The sequence below is a fragment of the Argiope bruennichi genome, chromosome 8, assembly GCF_947563725.1.
Source record: "Argiope bruennichi chromosome 8, qqArgBrue1.1, whole genome shotgun sequence".
NCBI lineage: Eukaryota > Metazoa > Arthropoda > Arachnida > Araneae > Araneidae > Argiope > Argiope bruennichi.
The window spans coordinates 95,614,491-95,642,311 of record NC_079158.1 but is presented as its reverse complement, the minus strand read 5'-3'; the positions used below and the strand labels follow the sequence as shown (position 1 = coordinate 95,642,311).

Sequence of the window (27,821 nt, the reverse complement as noted above, 5' to 3'; positions counted from 1 at the left end):
CCAAACGATTCAAATAATATCTTGCAACCCTTATAATTGGCTGAGTTCGTATGGTGATTTGTTTACATTTGACTGCTTCCATTCGACTATAAGTAATAAGATTTGTGTGCAAATTAGTGATTTATAACACATCATTGTCGCAGCAGACTCTGAACATTGAAATACTCTGACAATACATTCCAACTGTCAAATTGCACTTAATCAAATATTATATAGTTCTAAAATCACAAATAAAAAAAATAATGGTTGTTTCAGTAACATATATTTTTCAATATTGTTACAAACCTGTAATGTTGCTTCCCAGCCGGGTTAGTTCAATCACTGGAAAGACCGTTTTACGATCAGCTTTGTTGGATGCTGATCAAGTGCCGCGTCAGTGATCTCAGAGCTTAGCGATAAACGCGAACATTTGACGATGGCGACAAAACAAATATTACTGAAAACTTCCAGAATTTTAGCAATTCAGCCAATAGGAACCAAGATACGCCTGATTGGTTCAGAACCTTCTCTGACGCCTTCTGGGAACTATAAAAGGCCGGCAGTCTCAAGCTGGAGTCAGTCATAGTCAATTATCGAGTCGTCGAGAGGCTAACGAAGCAACGGTAGAATATTTCAGTGAAGAACAAGCGTTGTGTGGATCTCAAGCGATTGCTGAACTGAACTATGTGTCGTTTATTGTGGGAGCAGCATCGAGTCATGTGTGGAGTAGCCAATAGTGTAGTAGTGAGTCGACAGTTGGATACAGTTAAAGCGAGAAAATAGTGGAGAATCTCAGACGTTTGGAGAGGCCGTAAAGTGAAGCTACGTGAATTTCCTCCTTCTGCTGAATTCTGTCTGCCGCTTTGTGTACAGTGGTTGTTATTGCTACCGATTACTACTTGTGGACAACTGTTTGTTGTAATGTGCTACTGTTTATTGCCTCTATTTGTCTCGGCTGTACATTTGCCGTCTACGTGTATTCGACAATAAAAGTCGTCGTCCATTACTAAAGAACAGTGTTTTATTGCATCGATCAACAAATCGCAAAAGAGCTCTCAACGAAGTAAATTCGTAACAATACTTTTTGCACAGTTCAAACTGATTCTTTTCAAATTCATTTGACTAAAAATATTTGAATTCAAGATAAAAATTATAGAGATGTTGACCTTACCTTCCTACAAGGTTTTTGGGAAATTTCAAACGAGGCTTTAAAGGCTCTTCGCTGGGCTGTGGTGAGTATGGTTCGAGGCCTTTTCGGACCCCTCCGGCCATCCTGCCTGGGCTGTCCGTTATGACCCGCCGTCGTCAGCTGCCCATTCTCCCCTGAGGAAGACAAATAAGATGAAAACTTTTGTAAATAAAACACAGAAAACTTCACTATTTGTTGTCTAACACAACATTCTTCATAGAAAGAATGAATTTTCATTTTATTTGGATATAAAACAATAAATAATATTTTATGCAAAAAAAAATCTAAATTTTCTCAATGTTTATATGAATAATATAAAATGTATTATTGCAGACATGAATTTTTAAAAATGAAATGATAAATAAATTATACCCATTCTCGTTTGGAAATTTCTGGATATTTTTTTTTCTGATACTAGGTAGACTCTTCCTTATGTCGCATTGCAATCATTAATAGCAGAAAAATTTGTATAGCAATTTTTTTAGTGTGTAAAACAATCTTTTAAATAGCATTTGAAAGTTTGCCCTTCATTTCGCATAATATTTAGATTTAAATATATTTAATTTATTTTATGGTTTATTTTATTTAAGATTACTGCTATTAAAAAAATTATTTATATTTTAAATGTGTTTTTTTAAATATTTTGTTTTATTTCTTACGAATTCTTGGTTATTAATGAGACTTCTAAAATTTACTTATAGGATAGAATGTTTGTATGGCAACGGCAGCTGAGTGCAATCCAAAATGCTACTCCAAGCAACCAATAGCAACAAGTAAGTAGTAACTTATTTTGATTCAGGTTAAGTTTTTATTTTTTCACTTATATTTTAAGTAGAGGTGGTTGCCTTATTTCACATGCACTCCCTTCTTATCGGTGAAATAAAGCTTATTTGTAAGATCAAGCTTTTGTATGGATATGAAAGTTGAGTGCATTTTAAAATGCCATTCCAATCAACAAGTAGTAGCAAGAAAATAATTGAGAATTCATTATTATTTTCATGCATAGAAATTAATACTTATTATTTTAAATATGATACCATCGGTTAATATTTATTTCTCACATTTTCAAATATACCTTTTCTGTAAAACTTCTTGAGTACCTTAAAAATATACTGGTTCATTCTATATAATGCAATCTGAATATTGTATGGAAAGCTTTGTTAAATATTAAATAATGACACGTAATGGTTGCTTCAAATTCGCCTGCAATTTACATTTACTACCTAATTAAATGAACCACTTTCTACCACATTTAAGACATGGCAAAGAAATTTTCTGTTTATAGAGATGGTTCAAATCGCACGCCTGATTCATAGCAGCGAAAGTTTAAACATAAAAATAAGACAGGCACTGTTCATTCACGAATTCGGAAACATTCCATGCTGCTGCGCATGCGTCAGGATGGATTTATTTAATCAAAATAGGGATGAAAGGAAAGATAAAAGGTGGAGATGCTTATATTTAACATGAGAGTGAACTCGGATTTTCTGCGGACTGGGGAAGCGAAAAACTGCAGATAACTTGTCAGGAAAAGATTAATTCACAGTAAGATATTTTAGAGCAATTTTTATTTACTATAAGAGGTCGAAACTTTAAGTTATGATGATTAAATGAAAGATTTCTATTTTTAAAATTTGGTAATTCGCTTTTTACGAAATAATACTAATTTTTTTATGCTAAACGCTTTTTTTGTTTAATGAATTTTTTGATATTAATAGCATCAGATAATCTCAGTCACATTAAAGGATATTATTTCAAAGATTCTTCACGTCACTTTTTAAAACCTTTTTTGCCACTTGAACCAGGAATGGAAGCAATCAATACGTAATTTTGAGTTAAAATATTACAGTAAGAAACGGCATAAAACTCACATTCATTTGGGGAAAAAAATGGATCGAAAATGTATCTAATGGTACGGAAATCAATTCCGGAAATGTGCTTATTCTTTCGTATCTCACCTCTTAGAGAGGTAAAATCATCGAAAAATAGTAATCTTGGGGTATTGAAACAAACAGTCTAAATCATTTTATTTTTTCAATAGCATTTTCTATTCTTTATATGCAACATATATATAATTCTACACAAAATACATTCGATTATTAGTTTTCGATTTCTCGAAGAGTGTCGCACCTCTCGTGACGATTTGCATGACAGCCATCTCTTTCTCGAAGTCCGGTCTGCAGTAGAGGCGGCCACTCCGGATGACGAACTGGTCCCCCTTCTGGAGCTGTCGACCGCACCCCACGCACACGAAGCACGGAAGGTGGTACACGTGGTCGAGCGCTCGCATCACCAGTTCTGTGGGGGCGATGGGTAGCACGCAGCCCGTGCACTTCACAGCGAACAGCCTGCACATGGAAAAGAAAACAGAAAACATTATCAATTTCACTCAGTTCTAATCATTATCTTTTAAATTATGTATATATATATATATATATATATATATATATATATATATATATATATATATATATATATATATATATGTTACTGTGAAAGACTGAAATCTTGAGAAAATCAACATTCATATAGTCGCGCTTGGTGTAAGTCCGAAAGAAATATTTGTTAAATAGTCTTATTTCTCACTTGCACGGTAAATGTCGACATTCACCATGCACTGATGGTAAATGTTGTGAATATTGTGAAAGACTGAAATCTTGAGAAAATCAACATTCATATAGTCGCTTGGTGTATGTCCGAAAAAAACATTTGTTAAATAGTCTTATTTCTCACTTACACGGTAAATGTCGACATTCACCATGCACTGATGGTAAATGTTGTGAATATTGTGAAAGACTGAAATCTTGAGAAAATCAACATTCATATAGTCGCTTGGTGTATGTCCGAAAGAAACATTTGTTAAATAGTCTTATTTCTCACTTACACGGTAAATGTCGACATTCACCATGCACTGATGGTAAATGTTGTGAATATTGTGAAAGACTGAAATCTTGAGAAAATCAACATTCATATAGTCGCTTGGTGTATGTCCGAAAGAAACATTTGTTAAAAAGTCTTATTTCTCACTTACACGGTAAATGTCGACATTCACCATGCACTGATGGTAAATGTTGTGAATATTGTGAAAGACTGAAATCTTGAGAAAATCAACATTCATATAGTCGCTTGGTGTATGTCCGAAAGAAACATTTGTTAAATAGTCTTATTTCTCACTTGCACGGTAAATGTCGACATTCACCATGCACTGATGGTAAATGTTGTGAATATTGTGAAAGACTGAAATCTTGAGAAAATCAACATTCATATAGTCGCTTGGTGTATGTCCGAAAGAAACATTTGTTAAATAGTCTTATTTCTCACTTGCACGGTAAATGTCGACATTCACCATGCACTGATGGTAAATGTTGTGAATATTGTGAAAGACTGAAATCTTGAGAAAATCAACATTCATATAGTCGCTTGGTGTATGTCCGAAAGAAACATTTGTTAAATAGTCTTATTTCTCACTTGCACGGTAAATGTCGACATTCACCATGCACTGATGGTAAATGTTGTGAATATTGTGAAAGACTGAAATCTTGAGAAAATCAACATTCATATAGTCGCTTGGTGTATGTCCGAAAGAAACATTTGTTAAATAGTCTTATTTCTCACTTGCACGGTAAATGTCGACATTCACCATGCACTGATGGTAAATGTTGTGAATATTGTGAAAGACTGAAATCTTGAGAAAATCAACATTCATATAGTCGCTTGGTGTATGTCCGAAAGAAACATTTGTTAAATAGTCTTATTTCTCACTTGCACGGTAAATGTCGACATTCACCATGCACTGATGGTAAATGTTGTGAATATTGTGAAAGACTGAAATCTTGAGAAAATCAACATTCATATAGTCGCTTGGTGTATGTCCGAAAGAAACATTTGTTAAATAGTCTTATTTCTCACTTGCACGGTAAATGTCGACATTCACCATGCACTGATGGTAAATGTTGTGAATATTGTGAAAGACTGAAATCTTGAGAAAATCAACATTCATATAGTCGCTTGGTGTATGTCCGAAAGAAACATTTGTTAAATAGTCTTATTTCTCACTTGCACGGTAAATGTCGACATTCACCATGCACTGATGGTAAATGTTGTGAATATTGTGAAAGACTGAAATCTTGAGAAAATCAACATTCATATAGTCGCTTGGTGTATGTCCGAAAGAAACATTTGTTAAATAGTCTTATTTCTCACTTGCACGGTAAATGTCGACATTCACCATGCACTGATGGTAAATGTTGTGAATATTGTGAAAGACTGAAATCTTGAGAAAATCAACATTCATATAGTCGCTTGGTGTATGTCCGAAAGAAACATTTGTTAAATAGTCTTATTTCTCACTTGCACGGTAAATGTCGACATTCACCATGCACTGATGGTAAATGTTGTGAATATTGTGAAAGACTGAAATCTTGAGAAAATCAACATTCATATAGTCGCTTGGTGTATGTCCGAAAGAAACATTTGTTAAATAGTCTTATTTCTCACTTGCACGGTAAATGTCGACATTCACCATGCACTGATGGTAAATGTTGTGAATATTGTGAAAGACTGAAATCTTGAGAAAATCAACATTCATATAGTCGCTTGGTGTATGTCCGAAAGAAACATTTGTTAAATAGTCTTATTTCTCACTTGCACGGTAAATGTCGACATTCACCATGCACTGATGGTAAATGTTGTGAATATTGTGAAAGACTGAAATCTTGAGAAAATCAACATTCATATAGTCGCTTGGTGTATGTCCGAAAGAAACATTTGTTAAATAGTCTTATTTCTCACTTGCACGGTAAATGTCGACATTCACCATGCACTGATGGTAAATGTTGTGAATATTGTGAAAGACTGAAATCTTGAGAAAATCAACATTCATATAGTCGCTTGGTGTATGTCCGAAAGAAACATTTGTTAAATAGTCTTATTTCTCACTTGCACGGTAAATGTCGACATTCACCATGCACTGATGGTAAATGTTGTGAATATTGTGAAAGACTGAAATCTTGAGAAAATCAACATTCATATAGTCGCTTGGTGTATGTCCGAAAGAAACATTTGTTAAATAGTCTTATTTCTCACTTGCACGGTAAATGTCGACATTCACCATGCACTGATGGTAAATGTTGTGAATATTGTGAAAGACTGAAATCTTGAGAAAATCAACATTCATATAGTCGCTTGGTGTATGTCCGAAAGAAACATTTGTTAAATAGTCTTATTTCTCACTTGCACGGTAAATGTCGACATTCACCATGCACTGATGGTAAATGTTGTGAATATTGTGAAAGACTGAAATCTTGAGAAAATCAACATTCATATAGTCGCTTGGTGTATGTCCGAAAGAAACATTTGTTAAATAGTCTTATTTCTCACTTGCACGGTAAATGTCGACATTCACCATGCACTGATGGTAAATGTTGTGAATATTGTGAAAGACTGAAATCTTGAGAAAATCAACATTCATATAGTCGCTTGGTGTATGTCCGAAAGAAACATTTGTTAAATAGTCTTATTTCTCACTTGCACGGTAAATGTCGACATTCACCAATCACTAATGGCGAATGGTGAATACGTCGTTGATTGGCATTTCTCCACCGTATTTTAGGTGTGATTAAACGTCAGAAGGGTTTTCATCTCACTTGTTGAAAGGAGTGATCAATCACGATCGTCCCTCTGTCGTAGAATTTTCACTACGGGACTAACAAGAAAATTTAAAAGGCAGGCCTGAATTTTATTTATTTATTATTATTATTATTGACGTGTAGCTTTAGATTCTAGCTTGAGAAGAAGAAGAGATGTTCAATATTGCTTGCCTACTTAATAATAACAGCTTCTGTACTTGGAAAATGTTATGTATTAGGAGTTTAATTTTAAGTTCAGCCAACAAAGAACTTGGCATTTATAACGTAGTGGATTTTCTTGCTATAACCACGTCATTAGTATTCACGGAGAAAATCTTCCTAGAATAACCTCAACAAAAATATTTTTCCGCGTTTTTAAATCATACTTTATTATTAAGGGTATCCGGAACCCAAAAATTTCTTTAAAAAAATCCTTTTGTAAAAAAAAAGAAAAAAAAATTATTGCAATAATATTTAAGCATTTCTATAGCATGCACAGAAAATTTCTTCAAAAATTCCCATTACTTTTTGAGTTATCGACTTTTAACTCCAACCCAAACTTACTTTTATATATATATATATATATATATATATATATATATATATATATATATATATATATATATAAACTTTAACAGCATACATCTTTGTTTTTAGTTATCTTTGTTGTCTCTTTTCGACCTCCACCAAAGCATATCTGTGCCTATTGGCATACACCAGTGATACTCTAAATATATAGTAAGATGGTAATCAAATATTCGGTCTTTCACTTCATATTTTGTATGCATTGATATTCACCGGTGAAAGTCGATATTTTCCAATCTCGGTCTTTCACAGTAACACATATATATATAAAAAATCAGTTTTCATTTATCATAATATTTAATCAGTTTAATAATAAGCATATTCTATTGCATATTAAATGAAGCCGTTTCTCAGATACCAGTTTAAATTCTATCTATAATAATTTTTATAATTTATTATCTAAAATATGTGTATTATAGTGTATATTGTCTTAATTTCATAGATTTGTCTATATTACTTGTAAAAACCGTTCTCTTTTCTACAAAATTTGTATCTTTTAGAGGCTATTGTGAAAGTAGAAAAAAAAGTTTCGTCCTGATTCATTCCAATCAATCTTAGAATATCTATTAAAGTTTCTAAAATTAAATCACTTATTACATTAAACCTATCTTGTGAGAAGTAATTACAATAATTTACATCTTAATGTATTCACAAAGAATTGAAAGGAGAAAAGAAAAGTAACTTGGACCTTTGAGCATCGTTCGAATTATGTAGAACACTGGAACAATGTAAGTGGAATTTTATTTACCCCCTCTCCATGAGCAATTTAATCTTCAATAAGATAATCAATTCATATTTTGTCTTTGAAAAATATATATTATGTAAAATAACGAAATAAAATGTTATATTAAAAAGTTATGTGACTGAAATAGAAGTTCTTAACAGTTTTCTGACTCTTTGAGTAAAAACATTTCTACTGGCCCATTTGTCAAAAAGAAAAAAAAAAGAAAATCTGATCAGGCTCTAAATTAAAAACGAAAAATCAAAGCCGGCATAACTTTCTGAATCACTTTTCTTCTGGATGTTAAATTATCTGAAAGAGATGACAAAGAATATTTTCATGACTCTTGTACCATTTTGTTTCATCCCTTTTGGGGTTGGGACCCAAAACTTAAAAAATTGTGATTTATAGCCTGTGACAAAGCAAGTTGGTAGAATGAGAAAAATTACATGATTTGCAATCATTTCAATCTGCAGCATAGAATATAAAATTAAAAATATTCCTTGTACTTCAACAAAATTTTGTTTTAAACATTAGTTATCGAAATTCTAAGGAATAAATAAATTCAGTACATAAAACGGGCATTGTATAATTCCTTCAGCTCTTTCCAGAAGACTTTGACGCATAGAAACATACAGTAAGCAGTCCATACGGATGATGTTGCTTTCATTATTTTTGATTAGCCGCAAATTTGAATTATCACTGGCAGTAAAGATGCCGAGCGTTTATTTGTAATTATTCCATATGAATGCCACTGACTCTCAGACACTAACTATATTAAAGTATTTATAGGCATCTACATAGATCCGGGGATATATCCACAAACTTTCCCACGTTTTTAAATCATAATTTTTTATTATTAAAAATGTCACAAAAATCTTTCAAAATGAATTAAACTTATGTAATCAAATTATGCACTCGAATCTCATGCAGAAAGGGACACGCAACACCTAAAACTTTTCTTCGCAACACTGAAACACATTTGTTTGCATCTGCCCACAAAAATTCATTTGACCAGCTCTCCCTGCCACCCATAAATCACAAACGATCCCATAACGACGAAATCCATTGTCCCATTGACCCTACCAGCAAAGTGTGCTGATGGGAGGGGACATCAACTTTTCGCATTGGTCATCCTAATGACCCCTGGTCGAATCCCTCGTGTAAACACTGGGGAGGAGAGTCGTTTGAGGTCACTAAACTGTCGCCTGGGATTAAGGATGCCAGGGGATTGTCTGGGATCAACAATGTCCCGAACTAAAGTTGTTCCAGGGGATCACGGATTCGTCGCTTGTAGTTCACTGGAGATGATATGTGTGCTGATGAAAGAGGAGGGGATTGTTTTATGTGGGAAAAGTCTATAAGAACTGTGAGGTGGCTTCAAATAGAGGTTAATCATGCTTTAATCCAGGATCGAAGCTTCGTCACGCTTGTGGCGGAACTTCCCGTCTTCTTGGCAGGAGGTTATTTCCAGAAGGGAATGGTAAGGACTTCATAAAATTCTCTTGGATGGACATCTGAGATCGAAATGGGTGCTTACGCCCTCAGCGTATGGGCAAGAAGAGTTTTATTAATGTCATAATAAGGACATTACATTTTTATTTCTTGTTGTTTATTAGGCTTTCAATCGGATATAGGAATTTTTCATTCATGTATGATTCACATGGATGTATTGAAAATATCAGTGAACGAAATTATTATTTAAATAATTCTTTAGATTCCGAGGTTGACTTATATTTAACTTGAATAGTTTCATTTTTATCAAAATAAATGAATGCAAACATTTTTTTCATTCACTTTTGAAATCCTATTCACTTGTGTAATCTCGATGACAATGTAATCTTTGATATTTTCATAACTTAATTATTATTGAATCGATTCATTCAGTTAAGTTTTGATTTCATACTCATGTGGCCATCTGAAAAAGAATAATCATTTGAGAAAAATTTCAAAATTCAAATATAATCTTTCAAAAAATTATAAATTTGGAACCATAGTTATAATTAAGAATTTTATTTTATAGAATACTTACAAAAATGTGTTTTTAAAAATTAAGTTTATTGAATTAGTTTGGTTATTTTGATATTTGTTTGGTTATTAGATGAATAAATAATATTCTCTCTCCTTCTTCCTCTCTCTCTCACTCTTTTTTTTTTTTTTTTTTTTGAAAAATATATACATACTTGTAGCAACTAATTCTTTGAGCATATGGTTTAGGAATGATTTTGATGTTTTAAAGGTTATTATATAAATAAGTCACAATCTTTTTTATGAGGGACATGTACGAAAATTTAAAATTAATTAAGCAGGCTAACCAAAAAATGGGAGGGAGGTCATTTTTTTGTTGTGTTATTGAACTTAATCTATTTTAAAAATATATAGATCCCAGAAATAAAATCCAAATTCACAAAATACTTATTTGAGCATTGAGAAAAAAGAATCCACTTTTCGAAGATTCTACCTCGCTAAGGAGTGAGACGTGGCAGGATGAGCGCATTTCTTCGTTATTTCTTTTACCTTGATTACCGCCCATTAGATCATTCAAGCACACAGAAGAAATAATTTTGGAAATATTGTTTGAAATTTAAAATACCTGTCTTGTTTAATTAGGAATGGTAGAAAGAATGGTATTTATTTTCTTACCGGCATTACTTCATTAAAAATTAATGATATATAAAGGTATTTTTATTTTTTATTTTTTACTTTATTATTCAGTGCTTTAGGGAAGATATTATTTTTTTTTTCGTCTTTAGCAAAAACAAATAAATTTCTTGGCTGTTTGACTCATAAGCTTCCAGCATGCATCTGGCCAAGTGAAAAACATGGATTTTCTGGGTTCAATCCACACACTTGAAGTGATTGACCTTGCACCTTGTTGATGGTCATCGAGAATGCAAGTCGAAAGGGAAACTGCAGTCGTTTGAAATCAAAAGGCACTTCGGTGGGAATAATGGGAATGCGTGGAATGAGCACATCTCCTCCATTCGACTTTCCGTTACGAATAGTTACTCGCATATTGGTCTTTTGGTTGTAATGCGCGTGATCAAGCAACATACAAACGTTGTCCTTCGATTCTTGCTGCATGTTGATCTTGAGATTCTGAAGCACGTGAATTTGCAATTCGTAAATGATTTATTTTATTGCTCGCTTATCGTTCCTCATTTGTTTGAGAGACTCGAATCAGCTTATTTCTACGTGCTGCGTTGGTAGATCTATTAAGTGACGAACGTTTGGGGACATATTTTTTGTCGAAGCAATCAACGCGATATATGCTTGTATAACCGAAATATCGTTTGTCGATTCACAGAATAAATAGAAAATTATTCTTTGTATTGGAAGATTTCCATTATATATAACTTAACTTGATCGGCATCGATAATAAAAATTATATTTTTTATGTGTGAGATAAACTCTGAATATAATATGTGCGGTTTGCCGCAGACTGAATATTGTGCACTCTGAATTCCAACATTTTGTGTAGATGACTATTCATTTATGAGGAAAAAAATTAGCGCTTGCACTAAAAATTTTCTATTTCATTTCGCTCACATTGATTGGCATCAATCATAACAATTTTATTTTGTTTGATATATATGCGATTAACTCCAAATGACATGCGCCCGTTTGCCGTTTATTGTTTGTCAATTATCAATTTCAAAATATAACCTTCGCACAAATGCAAGCAATAAGTTGACCAAGTTTCAGAGCAGTCGGTACGGCAGCGCATAAGGTACGAACAAACAAAAATTCATTTTTATATATTAGATGAACCTGTGCGCAGCTCCCGTGCATTTAATTTTTCTTTTATCTTCCCACAAATGATTTCATCTTTTGTTGGATCGTTGCAATTAGATACTCAGTGAAATGTATAAACAAAATAACAAAAATAATTTATCAATGTGAACTGTATACAATGTTCAATGTCAGTTTAAAATTTGATACAAAAATATTGTTAGATTTAAGGAATCTTGAAGTGATTGCAGGAATTAGTGAGTTGCCTGGTTTGAAGATACGCAGCTAAATAGCATTGAGAAAGTGCACCTAGGCAATTTTTGTTCTTATCCTAATACAATACAGAATGTTCATGATGTTTTAATTTTTCTTTATAATTTAAATTTTAACCAAACACCGCGTTTAAAGGTAAATTGAGTAATGTTAGAATCCATAATTCCTAGGGAATCAATTTTGAACGTTTTATCACACAGATAGCTGATGTGTGAAGAGTAAGAATAGCACTTTTCTGGGGTTTGTTTGTTAGCTGCATTTTTTTCTTTTCTTAATAATATTTTGTTGTAATCCTAGACTGCGTAATGTTCCGATATATTTCTTAGTAAAAAAATGAACAAGTCCCTTTCCACCTCCCAACTCATATCTATTTTGATGAATCGCATGTGCAAAGATATGGAGAATCTTCATATTTGAGCATACACGGTGAACCATGAAAAATCAGTGGAAGTGGTCTCCGCAAAACTTTCTCGCGTACTCTCTAATAAACTTGTCGTGCCAGAGAATGCTTTACAGGCAATTGGTATATAACAGTTACTAAATATTAACTTTTGCCGTGAATTTAGCATTTTTGCTGAATATACCGTGGCGAGAATTTTGCCTGTTAATGTCTGGTACGCGGTTAATAGAATTCAAAAATCCATGTTACACTTTAGATGCGTTTTTCTCAACCAATCAAAACAAAACTGTATATGCAGTCACAAAATCCCACACCAAATTTGATATATTTAAGTCACTGCGTTTTTAAATTATTGCGTTTATATGTTGCTGAAAGTACAGACCGACAGACAGTCCACACGCACTTGGATAAAACTTAAAATTTGACATATGTCTGTTCCATAGATGTTAAATATATCCATCTAATTTTATCTATTCGGCTGTCTTCGTTTTGTAATTATCGTGCTAACTCATATTCGAACAGTCGGATAGTTTGGTAATTATCGTGCTAACTCATATTCGAACAGTCGGATAGTTTGGTAATTATCGTGCTAACTCATATTCGAACAGTCGGATAGTTTGGTAATTATCGTGCTACCTCATATTCGAATAGTCGAATAGTTTGGTAATTATAGTGCTAACTCATATTCGAACAGTCGGATAGTTTGGTAATTATCGTGCTAACTCATATTCGAACATTCGGATAGTTTGGTAATTATCGTCCTAACTCATATTCGAATAGTCGGATAGTTTGGTAATTATCGTGCTAACTCATATTCGAATAGTCGGATAGTTTGGTAATTATCGTGCTATCTCATATTCGAATAGTCGGATAGTTTGGTAATTATCGTGCTAACTCATATTCGAACAGTCGGATAGTTTGGTAATTATCGTGCTAACTCATATTCGAACATTCGGATAGTTTGGTAATTATCGTGCTAACTCATATTTCGGATAGTCGGATAGTTTGGTAATTATCGTGCTAACTCATATTCGAATAGTCGGATAGTTTGGTAATTATCGTGCTATCTCATATTCGAACATTCGGATAGTTTGGTAATTATCGTGCTAACTCATATTCGAACAGTCGGATAGTTTGGTAATTATCGTGCTAACTCATATTCGAATAGTCGGATAGTTTGGTAATTATCGTGCTAACTCATATTCGAACAGTCGGATAGTTTGGTAATTATCGTGCTAACTCATATTCGAACATTCGGATAGTTTGGTAATTATCGTGCTAACTCATATTTCGGATAGTCGGATAGTTTGGTAATTATCGTGCTAACTCATATTCGAATAGTCGGATAGTTTGGTAATTATCGTGCTATCTCATATTCGAACATTCGGATAGTTTGGTAATTATCGTGCTAACTCATATTCGAACAGTCGGATAGTTTGGTAATTATCGTGCTAACTCATATTCGAATAGTCGGATAGTTTGGTAATTATCGTGCTAACTCATATTTCGGATAGATAAACTTTCTCTGATAAGATTTTGCTCAAAACTTGATAAACAAATTTGGTATAAAGACCAAATACCAAATTGAATCCATCTAGATCAAAATATTTTTGAGTTCTCTTTCTTACAGACAGAGAAAACGGACATTTTCCAAAAATGTGTTTTTCTAACAAAGAGAGGTCTAAAACACGGAGCTTCGTCAAAATCTCGAGTTCGAATTTTTTGAAGATTATACTTTCTCTATAATATGTATACAAGCCAGTAAAAATTGAGATAAATCCTACTCATTGTTATCTAATTCATCACTATATGTCTTGTATTTGTTGAAAATGAGGAATTTGGTCAACATAAATAATAATTAGAACATCTTAAATAAAAAAAAAATTGTTTATGAAGTGGGAATGAGGCATGTTTAGAAATTTAACATGAAATGAATGCCAATATTTAAAAAAAGCGATATAGTTTAATATAGTATAATTAAATTAATCTAAATAGAGCTATTTAACTGATATTTAAAAATGAAAAATTCCACGAATTACAGTTTAAGTATGATAAATAAACATACATGAAAAAAAAATTTCAGCTTCCCTTAATCATTTATGAATCATTTCTTTGACGCAAATCTGAATCGCCAAGAAATGCCTCGAAAAGTATCGGCAATTAAACGATTCTTCTTTAATGATGCCAGACAGATCACAAAGCACGAAAACGAAAGTAATTACAATGCTTATTTAAGCGTCATTTAATTACTCGAGATTGTTCGCAACATCTGTAAAACATCGAGACAAGCGCGGCGAAAGGGAAAACCATTAGCATAACACAAATGCCTTTTGCACCTCGTTTCTCACTGGTGGCGGCCTCAAAATAATTTGGAGGCATCACTTTGCTTTATACTTCATTAAGAACGAGCCGGGAAAAGATGCTTTATTAAATCACTAAGTTGATTGGCGGAGGCGAAAAATCCACTCCGCTCACTTCACTTCAAGGTGTGCGAATAAATAAAGTTCTTCATTTCCAATTTCTCAGCGATGGGCCAGCTGAATCTATCCGTGCGCATTATGGTTATTAGCACAAATGGGCTTTACTTCAAATGAACCATAAAAAGTAATAGCATCTCATCATCATCATCATCACCATCATCCACGGAAGTAAAAAAAATCGTTTGCAGAAAAAGAACGAAGTTCTGACTGATTTCAAATTGCTGAGAGTAAATAATATTAAAGAAAAGGGCGATATCAGGTGATTCGTCGAGAATTCTACTGTATATCGAAGTAATTATTGGTTTTATGAAATGGAAAACGTGAATTAAATCTCTATGTACTAAAAGTCAAGGTCTTGGTAATTGCATATTTAGTAAACAGTTTCAAAAACATTTATCGCTATTTGATTATTTACGGATTAAAGACATATTTAGTTGGCAGCAAACAATGCAATGGTAAAAGATTTTTGTTATTTGTTTTAAAGATAATTTCTAAAGCTGGATTGAAGTTAGTTAAAATGCTATTTGACCTAAAATTAAAAGGAATTTTGGCGATTTTACATGATAGCATCCGACATCATTTTAAATTCAAAATCTATTATTTTAATAAAATCATTTTTTTTTGTAGAATAACTTTTTTTTATATATTTTAACCAAGGGTTTCGCCTCTTGATCACTTTTGGCCGCCAACCCACGATGTTGTCCTTGATGTCCTCAGGTTTCAGGGAAAAGTGGAATTCTTTTTGAATCATTAGTAATACTTGGTATATGAACAATTCTACCTTCATTGTGACTCGTCAATACCTCAACATACAAAATGTAGCGTTTAGTTTTTCTATGGGCAAACAGAGAATCATCACTAAACACCTTATTAGTATTTTTTTAAAAAAGCATTGCGTAGTTTACACGTGTATTGCTTAAATATTCAGTCGACTGCTAGCCGAGAGACAAAAAGTTTCAATTACTCTAAAAAGTAAACAAACCAGAAAGCTATTCATCATTATTACCACAAATGGTGTATCTTACAGTAAAATTAACAAACAATATTGTTTTAAACTCATTTGATGTTAATTAAGGCTTTACTTTTCCTTTCTTTGTGACCATTTTATCGTCAAGTGAAATATAAATACTTACCACGACGTACTAATAATTTTCTTTAAATATTTCAAACAACAATGGTAAAAGAAATCTCAGATGCCATGAGTCATGTGATTCGCAAGCTATCAATCACAAAGTGATTGATTTTAATTTTTTGCGATTTATTTAAATATTTTAGTAATAAATAAATTAATTAAATATTAAGTAATTATTTAGTAATTAAATATTTATTAGTTTTAAAATATTTTTAAATTATTAAGTTTAAAATATTTTAAAATTATTAATTTTAAAAATATTTTAAAATACATTTCATTGCTGAAGTGAAAGTCATTTTCATTGTTACGAATAATATTTCACCCTGGCGTTTTTCCCATTATTTGTAATCAAAATACGAACATCTGCCTTAATTCTCCATATTAAATAGATTTCAATATAAAATATGTTTTCGACAAAATTTTAGAAATTTATTGGACTTACAATTAAATTTGAACTTCTGAATTAAGTAATGGTTGAAAATATTTTAATTCGACCATTTTTAAATATTGCTGCTCTTTTTTTATAATGTAATTGGATGTGTAAAATTATAGACAGAAAGTTATGGAAAAGCATTACACATTAAACAGAGCAGTAAATATATTTACTGGGAAATCCATTAAGAACAAGTTACCCGAATATATTTAATTGGAATTTTTAGCCTTTACTAATACCAGCGAACTAACTTGTCGCCAGTGATGGCTAGAATTTTAATATTTGTATTATTGATAAAGAAATTAAAGTATTAAAACTACATTCTCAGTAAATGTACCATACGAAGAAAAAAAATCTATTTTCAAAGAGAATTATTTTTGTTGTAATCTTTTGAAAAAAAATGAAAATAGCAGGGCTTAATAAGGACCGCTGTTTCAAATTCACTTCAACAAATTAAATTTATCTTACTGATTAGACCCAATTATACACCGTCCTGTGATTTTAGATTTGTAATTGTTAATTGTGCTAGTATTTTATTTTCCGTTAAAGGTAAAAAAGATTCCAATAAATTTCTTAACAAACTTTTTAAAATGCAATGGTTGACTTTTGAAAAATATAATGTTAGATTTTTTTTTTCTTTTTTGCTGCATTTCTCAAATACAATTAAAATTTGTGTTTTGGAATTATATCCCAACTGCATAAAAACGACCTAATATTAAGAATAATTTTTTTTTACCATCGATACAGCAAAATCACTAGCGAACTAATAGATTTTTTCGAACAGCCAATATTTTTAAATACTTATTTAAAATGTATCGCATTTGCCTTTAATTTATTAAAAAAATCATCCAATTTTGTATTATTCGCTAAAAAATTATTACAACGGAACCGTTTTAGGGAGCACGTGCTATTTTTCACTTCTTTGTGTGCTTAAGGTATCTTTTCGAAGAGGGATGCAACATTTTATCTATCTTTTATCTCTTCTGCGTTTACTATCAACTTCAATATTATCAGTTTTCATGCAGAATGTAGTTCTTCCGATAAACTCTACTGTTTGGTCGTGAAATAAAGAAAATAAAACTTACGAATTTTTAAAAAACTGCCTGTTCACAGACACTATGCATTTTTTACTTTTCTCTTAAAAGTCGATAAACATCTATTAATTTGATTCTCGCAAGCAATGTAATTGTATACAAGAGGTTTTAGGACCATTAAACTTTTAGTCGTTCGTCATTTGTGGAAATGGGCTGTACTATAAATCTTTTCATAAGAGAAAACGATTAAAATATATATATATTATATTGAAAAATATATTTTATATTGAAAAGGCAATTTAAGTTCTATGTAAACACAAAATTATTACGATCAGAGCCATAGATTTCAAACATTATTTTTTAAAAAATATGATGTTGAATTTCTTTCTAGTATATGTAGTGTAGAGAAAATATAGTAATCGTCAAAAAATTCGACCTCGAAGTTTTGACGAATCTCCATGTTTCAGACCTCCCTAAGTTTAAAAAACACATTTTTGGAAAATATCCGTCCGTCTGTCTGTCTGTTTGTGATAAAGATAACTCAAAAACGTTTTGAGCTAGACGGTTGAAAATTGGTATATGGTCTTTACACCAAATTTGCCGATTTCTGTCAAATTTACAGTAAAATCTGTTCAGAGAAAGTCTGTCTGTCTGATTGTTCGAATACAAATTAGAACTTGAAGAAATCCTTTAACAAAGCGGAGAAAGCTAGATAAACAAAATTCGGTGCACAAATCTCTTCTGCATCTATACTACAGACACATATCAAATTTAGAGCCAAATCCATCATAAGGTTGGCCGTCTGTCGGTCTGCATTTTCAAGAACATGTAAACGCTATAATTCAAAAACACAATGATTTAAATATATCAAATTTGGTATGGGATTTTGTGACAGCAAGTGCAGTTTTGTTGGGGTTGATTGTCAGTGTCAGCATTGTTGAGTGTCAAATTGTCAGCAAGTGCAACAATGGGGTTGATTGTCTGCCGGTCTGTACTTTCAGAAATAAGTAAACGCAATAATTGAAAAACAAAATGACTTAAATGTATCAAAGTTAGTATGGAAATTTTGTGATTACAAATATAGTTCTGTGACAAAATTTTGTTTCACTCGGTTGGGAAAAACGTGTCTAAAACACATATTCGATTTTTGATATTATTGACACGTGTTAGAGATTAATCGCCAAATAACTCGCCAAGGATGACACAATAGATTCAGTGAAATGGCTAAAATCTCGCCAAAGGTTAATATTTCCTAACTATTTTACACTAGTTCCATATAAGGTGTTCTCTGGCATGACAAGTTTATTATAGAGTATACGAGAAAGTTTTTGAGAGACTACCCCTGCTGGTTCTATTCAAATCAAATTAATTGATGTATTAAAACATATTATTAATATATTAACACAGTTTTTATTTGGTTTCCAATGAGAATTGAAATAAAAAATTGTTAAAAGAGGAAAAGAGTAAAGAAAAGAAAAAGGAACAGAGAGAGACAAGACCTTAGCTGATAAGAAGAAAAAGAGAGAGAGAAAGAAGCCTCAGCGCCAGTGATGATTGTTTTGTGAAATCTTCGGTCCTACATCTCCGAAATCTAATAGTTTAAATAAAATTTTATTTTATTTAAACTTACTTAAGAATATTGATTTTAATCAAGATATTACTATTGTCTTTGTTTATTACCTTATCTGGAAGAAAGTTATAAGTTAATGGCGTAAAACAACACGTTCATATATCTCTTCATTCTTCTATCGTTTTAACATTTACACACACCAATACATAAATAGCGATATTACAAAAGAAGGGGGGGGGGCATTTAAGTTGGCTAAGAGTTGAATAGAAACTGTAAAAATTCAACTAAGACTTCTTTAAGGGAGAAAAAATATTGCTTTTCGCCTTCTGATGAATCAATATTTATACGCGATGAATGAATTTTGATGTTCTCCAGGACTATTCAGTAACCTTATCCTATGGTTCTCCTATTTGTCTTCTTTTTCTACATTTCCATTATTTTTTCTCTTTTTTTTATTACTGAATCATGAGGAAATGAACAAAGAAAATTAAAAATAAATAAATAAAATTCTTTAAATAATTTTATAAAGTCATAGTGCTCTGGGCTTAGATGGACTAGCAACTATTGCATTTGCAATACCTTCTTTAGTGTTTTTCTTGAATGTATTTCTATGTATTTCTCCAAAGATCCGATGAGCCATCCTTTCTCAATTATTCGGTTAATATATGAAGCGTTTTATTGTTTTTTATTTTTAAAACATAGCAATTCGCAAACAATAAATAATTGGTGAGCAAAAAATTTTATTTATGTAATATAAGAGAGATATTTATATCTAGAGAGACACTTTGCTTTATTATCACAATTGGCTCAAATCACATTTACATCTCAATTATATAACAAAGATCATTACAAATATACTCTGCACGTTACCTGATTTTATTTGAGAATAATATGACTTTTTGTACAATATAACACAAGTAATGGATTCCAGAATTAAAGTGAAAAGGGCAACCCACTTGACTTTTGAATTAACTCCATTTGCAATAATAAAACTTCTAAGGTAGTATGACTGATAGAAAATCCAGCGATATAAGTTAATGCGTCAGTAAAAAAATAAAAACTGATGCTGTACCTTAGTTTTAAATTCTTAAGTCATGTAAAAGAAATGCGAACTGGATGAAGGTTTTTCTTTTTGAGTCGCATTCGTTAAAAAAAAGTTCACAATTGTAAATTAAGATATTTAGACCTTCACAAAAGAGAAAAGAGGAAAGTAAAGCTGTTTGTTGATTAACTTTCAAGCGACAAAATGAACTTTTTTCACTTTCGATGCAACAAAATTCTTGCACTAAACTTAGAATTTGACTTCCGATCAAAACTAGAGCTGAAAAATCTTAAAAGAATTCCAAAGGTGGATTTCTCTTGAAGAATCATTTTGAGAAACGTAATCGTACTATATATAAAACGAATGTCAATTTTTAAAATTCATTTTATTTTAAAAGTCTTGTAAAATAAAGTCAGGCACTCATTTTGAACGAAACCAGTTATTTCAGAGAGAATGCTAGATACTCCCTTCAAGTCTTATTTTTCAACCCTTCAATGACTTCAATTTCAACCCTTGATGACGAGAATATCCAACCCACTAAACCATCTTTCCAGAAATTTTCCCTAAAAAATTTTTTTCCCTCAACGTCTGCGATAAAAGCAATCGCAGCAGACTCATAATTAAAACTCTTGGCGTCTTTTGTGAAAAGAATCTTTTGGTATGGAATGACAATGGCATGCCTTTTGTTCTTGGTCCTTCCCTTTGAATCGAAGATTCTTTAAAAATGCTTAATTAAAAGATGAATTTGCAGCAAGAAGAACTCTTACATTTGTTTGGATTTTGAAGCGGCGAATCTTTTGAAAGGGCTTTCAAAACGAGCCTAAACACGTGTCGCTAGCCTTGCCATTCGATTGTCGATTTCTGAATGCCCGAGTCGTGGCTTTTGAAGCCGGGGCTTCATCTGCATCGGATGTGCTTCGCATCCCCTTTGTCTCAACCCGAAGCAGATGTTCGTCGTCGACAAAGGATTCTTGCTGCAGAATCCAAAATGATGCCAGCCTTAGCCGTCCTGTTAACTTGCAGTTGCTGCTGTTTGAGTAGGGAAGATGAATTGAAAAGGGTGAAGTGAATCGAATGTAACGATCTTTTCGGGACTTCGTCTTCCGATGGAATGAATTCAGTTTCTTTTTCTTCAACAAGTTGCGGCAACCGACAAAATTATTCGAATTTGAATATGTACTTTTTTTAGTAAAAAAAAGGACGGTATCTACTGTATGTGATAAATGAAATGTCAAAGGATATATCTTAAGAAGAAGTTGTGATCTTTTTTTGTTGTTGTTGTTGCCGTCTTTTTTATTCCTTGTTATGATTCTCTCGTTGTTTTTATTATTATTATTATGCTGCTTTTTTGCTTTCATTTTTAAATTATTGACTAAAAACCCAATAAAAAATTTGAATTTTTAATGGTAAACTTGATTCGATATATAGTCAAAAGATATATCTTAAGAATAAGATGTGGTCTTTTTTTGTTGTTGTTGTTGTTGCTGTTATTGTCGCCATTTTTATTCCTTGCTATGATTCTCTCGTGATTTATTTTTATTATTATTGCTTTTTTGCTTTCGTTTTTAAACTATCGACTAAAAGGCAATCATTTTTTTGTTTTTTTTTAATAGTAAACTTGATTTGATATATAGTCAAACTCGATATATAGTCAAAAGATACATCTTTTTGTTGTTGTTATTGCCATCATTTTTATTCCTTGCTATGATTCTCTTGTGATTTTTTTATTATACTGTTTTTTAACTTTCGTTTGTAAACTATTGACTAAAAGCCAATAATTTTTTAAAACGGTAAACATGATTTTATATATAATCAAATGATATATCTTAAGAATAAGATGTGTCTTTTTTTTTTTTTTTGTATCTTACCTTTTGTTTTTATTCTTTGCAATGATTCCTTCGTGATTTTTTTATTTAATATGCTGCTTTTTTCTTTCGTTTGTATACTATTGAGAAAAAGTTAATAAAATATTTTTTATTTCTTTTAATGGTAAACCTAATTTGATATATAGTCAAAAGATATACCTTAAGAATAAGATGTGATTTTGTTGTTGTTGTTGCTGCTGTCATTTTTATTCCTTGTTATGTTTACTCTCATGATTTTTTTCTTTTATTTTTATTAACATGTGACTGTTTTTCTTTCGTTTGTAAAGTATTGACTGAACTCTCAATAAAATAAGGTTTGGTTCTTTTTTAATGATAAGTTTGACTTTACTTCTCCGGTTTATGAATCAAATGAATTCATTTGATGATTCCGTCTTTAAGAACAAAAGGGTTATAGGAACGAAAGCTAATTATCTCTTTCTAAATATATCATCATAGATCAGTTTGACAATTTTCGCATAAAAGTTTAGATCCATCTATAAAACATATTCTGTTTTTAATGACCGATCAACTTAATCGTTTTCTTTGTTTACTCAAATACTTACTATTCTTTCTCGGATTCTAAAATCTCAACACTTTTGCGCATGTGTTAGGAAGAGTTTACTTCGTTAAAAAAAGAATGAGAAGAAAGATAAAGGTGGAGATCTTTACATTTAGCAATACGGTGAACTCAGATTATTCATACAGTAGGGAGTTGTGGTAATTTCTAATTTCTTTCTGTGCACTATTTCTTAGCTATGTACCAGTGTCGAAAAGTGCTAGTTTAGGGATTTTGAAACGAACAGTATTCGAATACTTTCCCTCAATCTTCAGAAGCCAAGAAATAAAGATTTTGTTTATATTTTTTGACAATGTCATTAAGAAATTTGGTTTCTAATTTTATTTCATTTATTATTTATGGAATCTGAAAAAAAAAGACTACTAAGATAACGTATAAATTAGGAACTAAATCCAGAAAATTAAATTATTGGGTTTTTTTGTTTTTGTTTTTTATCTTTTAAATACGTTTTTAACACGTTTCCAAAAAGTTAGGATACTTTTGAACATTTTCCCATAAAGAAACTAATTCGTACCTATTTAACAGTGCTAATAAGATACTGAAGTTGCAGTACCTCGTAAAACAATGTGCAACTAGATATGGTGATAAAATAATGTGTATTGTTACCATTTTCACACGATTCTGACGTAAATTGACTCCACTGAGAAGATTCATAAAGACCAGAAAAAGTACAAACTTCTAAAACAATATGATTGAAATTTCTGTTTCAATTTTATGTTTAAAAATATTTATTTGAAAGAACTATAGATATGAAATTATGCTTAAGAGATTTAATTGGAATTAAACGAAACCATCATTCCAGAAGAAACATTTGGATGACACAAACAGCTAATTAAAAATAAATAAAGAAATAAGATAACTAACTAATAACTAAGATAAGATAACTAAATTACTAACCACTGAAATTTTAATTAATTAATAAAAATGAAATAAAATAAATAACCGAAGAAATTGTAAATAATAAGAAAAGAATAAATAAAATAACTGATCGAAAAAAATTTTTATTTGGAAAACCGGTTTCACCATTTATTAAATTCGGCAATAATAGTAATAATATTTTGTGGAGTGAATTAAAAGCAAATCCTTGTAAATAATTTAAGCTTCAAGTTGCTACATATCACACATTAGTGAAGAACAGTAGCTTTACTGTAAAGTTTTGAGAGGTAATTCAATCATCCAATTATTTTTTTAAAAAAACGTGCTTGGTAAACAACATTTAGAATTTTTTTTATTATTATTATTATAAAAATGAGATAAATGTCTTTTTTCGCAATTTTTTAAATAAAATTCTCCTAGGCACTATTGTTATTTAAAATGAAAATATTTCCAAATTTCTTACTAAAGAATAAGTTATTTATTTGTATCAATAAAAAATTTAGTAATATTTCGACAGCAAATAAGCAATAATAATAAATTTATTATGTTTTAAATAAACCAATATTATTCATGGCATAAGTTTTTGGTCAAAATATATCTCACATTTCTAAAATCTTTTTGCCCCTTCAAACTGGATGTTTTGAAATTTTATTCAAAATCAAAAATAAAACATTAGAAGGGACACTAAATATATATTGAAATAAATATCTCCATTATAAATATATAATTGCCCATGCGATTCATTTCAACTTCTTAGCGAACTCATATGTCTCAAATTAGTATAATAAAAGTTAAAATTTCAATATTTGAAATTGAAATAATTTAATATAAATTCATAAGACGATATTTCAGTTTCAAAGTTCATAAATGTGTATTTCATAAACTTAGATTTTGTTAAAATTCCAAATCAACCCTTTTTTATATTCAACTTTAAAAATAAATCTATGCATTATTCCTAAAATAATATATACAAATATTTCAAAAATAAATGTATCTATAGATTCCTTTATCTTTTTCTAATTTAAAGAAAAGAAATATAAAGGTGTGTTTTTTTTCTAGACAACAAAGATTTGTTAAAAATTATTTCATTCCTTTCTTTGTGAAATGAATACAAAATAAGATACAGTTCTCGTACTTTTTGCTTCTGAAATTTCAGATATTTCAATATATTTTGCATTATTCTTTAGTGAATAGATTCAATCAAATGATGAAAAGACGACAATAGCTGTTATAAGAAAATCGAATTAAGTCTAAAAAGGAGCATTGCATTCCAAATAATTCATTTTGAATACAGCAATTCAGTTCAATTTAACTCAATTTATTTTATTCTTTTTACTGAAACTCTGTAAATTCTCCTTTAATATTTAAGTTATTGATAAAAGAGAAATTTGAATTCTATAATTTAAAATATTGTTTACATTCGGCTGCATGGACAGATTGTATACAACAATTTTTTTATATTTATTTTTTGAAATAAAAATTGTCATTTTCTTATTCTAATTTGAAAAGCAATATTTGAAGATTTAACATCATTTTATATTTTATTTTAATAATGTAAGATGATGAAATTCAACAAAGATATCTCTTTGTACAATAAATCCTTTATCGAAAGTTTTATTTTTAAGAATATAAATTTAGCGGATATGAATACAAAACATAAAGTGTTTTTTTTTTTAAATGTTGTCTTTCTTTTTTTCTTATAATGTTTTCTTAAACTATGGATTGGAAACAATTCATTCCCCAGAATTCGTAAAATAACTGCTGATTTATGAGACAAAGTGTCTTCTGCTTAAATTCAAAATATGGTAATAAAAATGTGTTTGGTTTACGTAATCCGATTTTTGAATAAATCTAGATGGCTATAAGACTGTATTCTGCTATTTCCATAATCATACTTCTCCTTTTTAAAATATAGAACAAAATAATCAAATGTAATGGCGAAAAACTTGCTATTTCTGTTAAAACTTTAACTTCAGTAATCTTCCTATTTTCCATATAACTTTCAAACTGATAATATCTAACAATACAAATTTAAATATTTTAATTTGAATACAGCACTACGAAATTATTTTACAGAATAAAGAATAATGGATGATTTTGCTGCATCTAATCGTTTAAAAAATTTCAAGTTCCGCGTCATGTTTATTGCCTAACGTTGATTATATTTCGAAACCTTGCGCAAATTGTATCAGATGCTTGTTGTATTATGTCACGATGTAATTTATCCTAACTAGTAAGTAAATGACATGCGCAGTTATATTTTTCATAATGACGTCATGAGAATTAACACCATCGTTTTAAAATAAATTTTCTGAGGTGTATTAAAAAATTATAAATATTAAACATCTTGTATAACTTATTTTTAATGACTTCCTCGGAAAAATATTTTTGTCATAAATTTTGATTATTATGTAATGCGTACTAATTTAGAAGACTTAAACAATTTTGTTTATTGTGCTTTGTATTTCTTTAATTTTTTTGCCATTCAATTATATCACAGATAAGATTAGCAGCGATTAAAGACGACCACACTTAGTGATTTTTTTTTATCATTACTTAGCTTGGAAATTAAATCTTAATTATAAGAACAACAAAATCCATTAAAAAAATTTAAATATAAACACTATACTGAAACCTACTCAAAATGAAAAAAAAAATTAGTAGAATTTTCACATTTTGATCATCAATAGAAGTATAAATAAAATAAGATGAAATATTGTAGCAGCAGTGAAAACGATTTAAATCTGATTTCAACCAGGAAATATATTATTATAAAATAATGCAACAAATATTTTTTAAAAAAAAAATAGAAAAAAGTTCATATCAAACAATAAAGTCATGTTAAAGATTTTTTTTTTTTTTTAATTCTTATATGACTTAAAAATGATTTCTGTGTTGTAATATTTTGGGAAATTATGATGGAAAAAAGGAAAAATTTGCACAAAAATTTCAGAACAATATTTCCTGTTTGCACATTTCTGATTTCCAAAGCAGGTATGTGCCAATCTTGATAATCTAAGTCAAATGACCTGGACTGTAGAGAATCAATACACAGACATACACACATTACTCTTTGTTATTAGAAGAAATTTTCAAACTCAATGGTTATTCTTTTTGTTCATACATAAATCAGATGCTTGAGTTTAATTATAAATTATAGAGCTGCTGATGGTAAATTTTTTGAATAATAGAATCTTGAATATCAGAGTTGATTTAGAATATAATCACTGCGAATAATCGAAAACTCGTTGAATAGAATTTAGATTTTAAATGGTGCTCAATCAGAAAAGAACCAAAGATATTTTTCTCTTTTAAAAACTTTCAATAAACAAAATCTTCAAGCAAATCGTTTTACTAAAAATCTTAAAATTTTTTTTTAAATAATTTATGATATTAATTTCTATCTTTTTCTTTTCTTTCTTTTTTTTTACCAACTCTTTTATCTTTTTCTATCTAACAGTTTAAGAATCAATTCACTTAAATCTTATATACTTTGCTTGATGATAATGGTTACTACGGCACAGGGCACAGAGTTCTTTAAACTAAAATTTTGATGGACATTTAACTTGAATTATTTTCGGAGATTTCAACCGCTCTTTTTATTATGCTAAGCTTTTTCGTAATTTTTTTTATGTCATATAAGAATTTGAAATTCTGAAATGGAAAGTTAACTAATTAATCCAGTCAAATATTTATTAAAAGTATTAAAATGTTTGAAAAAAATAGATAACTACAATTTTTTGGTTATGCTGTTAAGATGACTATCAAAAACAGGTCTTTTAATTTCCGCCAGATGTGTTAGTGATTAAAGGGTGCAGTTATGGTAGAAATTGAAACATAGTATATATTTTTTTTTTCATTTTTAAACAAAAGCTATTAATGTAAAGGGAATAAAGAAAACTATGAAACGAGCTATGGAACGTAATGATAGCTTAATCAGATTAGTAATAATATTTTTTTTAAATGGCAAATTTGAAATAATATATTTTTTTTTAAATTTCAGAAAAAGATTTAATTTAATTAATTTCTTTCTTAAAAAATATTTAAATTTCTTTTTCAAATTTAATTTTCACATTGTTAAACTATTATTATAATAGCATTTGAAATCGAAATACAGTACTTTCTTAATAAGATTTTTTGGTCAGCAAGTTCGCTTAGAAAAGCATTTAAAGCAGTTTCTTTGACGGCCCTGCTTTTCCCAATAAATTCAAAAAAATTTAAAAAAAATAATGCAAATATTGATCTGAAATTTTTAGCAATTGTTCTTTTTACATAACTTCAATTGACTTCCAGAAGTTCCCTTCAA

At 30.3% G+C, this 27,821-nt stretch overlaps 1 protein-coding gene across 3 annotated transcripts in view; it reads right to left on the bottom strand.

Annotated features, from left to right (window-relative positions):
- The window catches only part of LOC129981310 (LIM/homeobox protein LMX-1.2-like), a 149,696-nt gene that overhangs the window by 19,666 nt on the left and 102,209 nt on the right, over window positions 1-27,821 (bottom strand). For all 3 annotated transcript variants that reach the window (XM_056092092.1, XM_056092094.1, XM_056092093.1), the window contains exons 4-5: window positions 3,299-3,516; window positions 1,151-1,302 (exon numbers count right to left, since the gene is read on the bottom strand). In XM_056092092.1, the coding sequence (XP_055948067.1) occupies window positions 1,151-1,302; window positions 3,299-3,516 (370 nt within the window). The remainder of the gene's footprint in view (window positions 1-1,150; window positions 1,303-3,298; window positions 3,517-27,821) is intronic.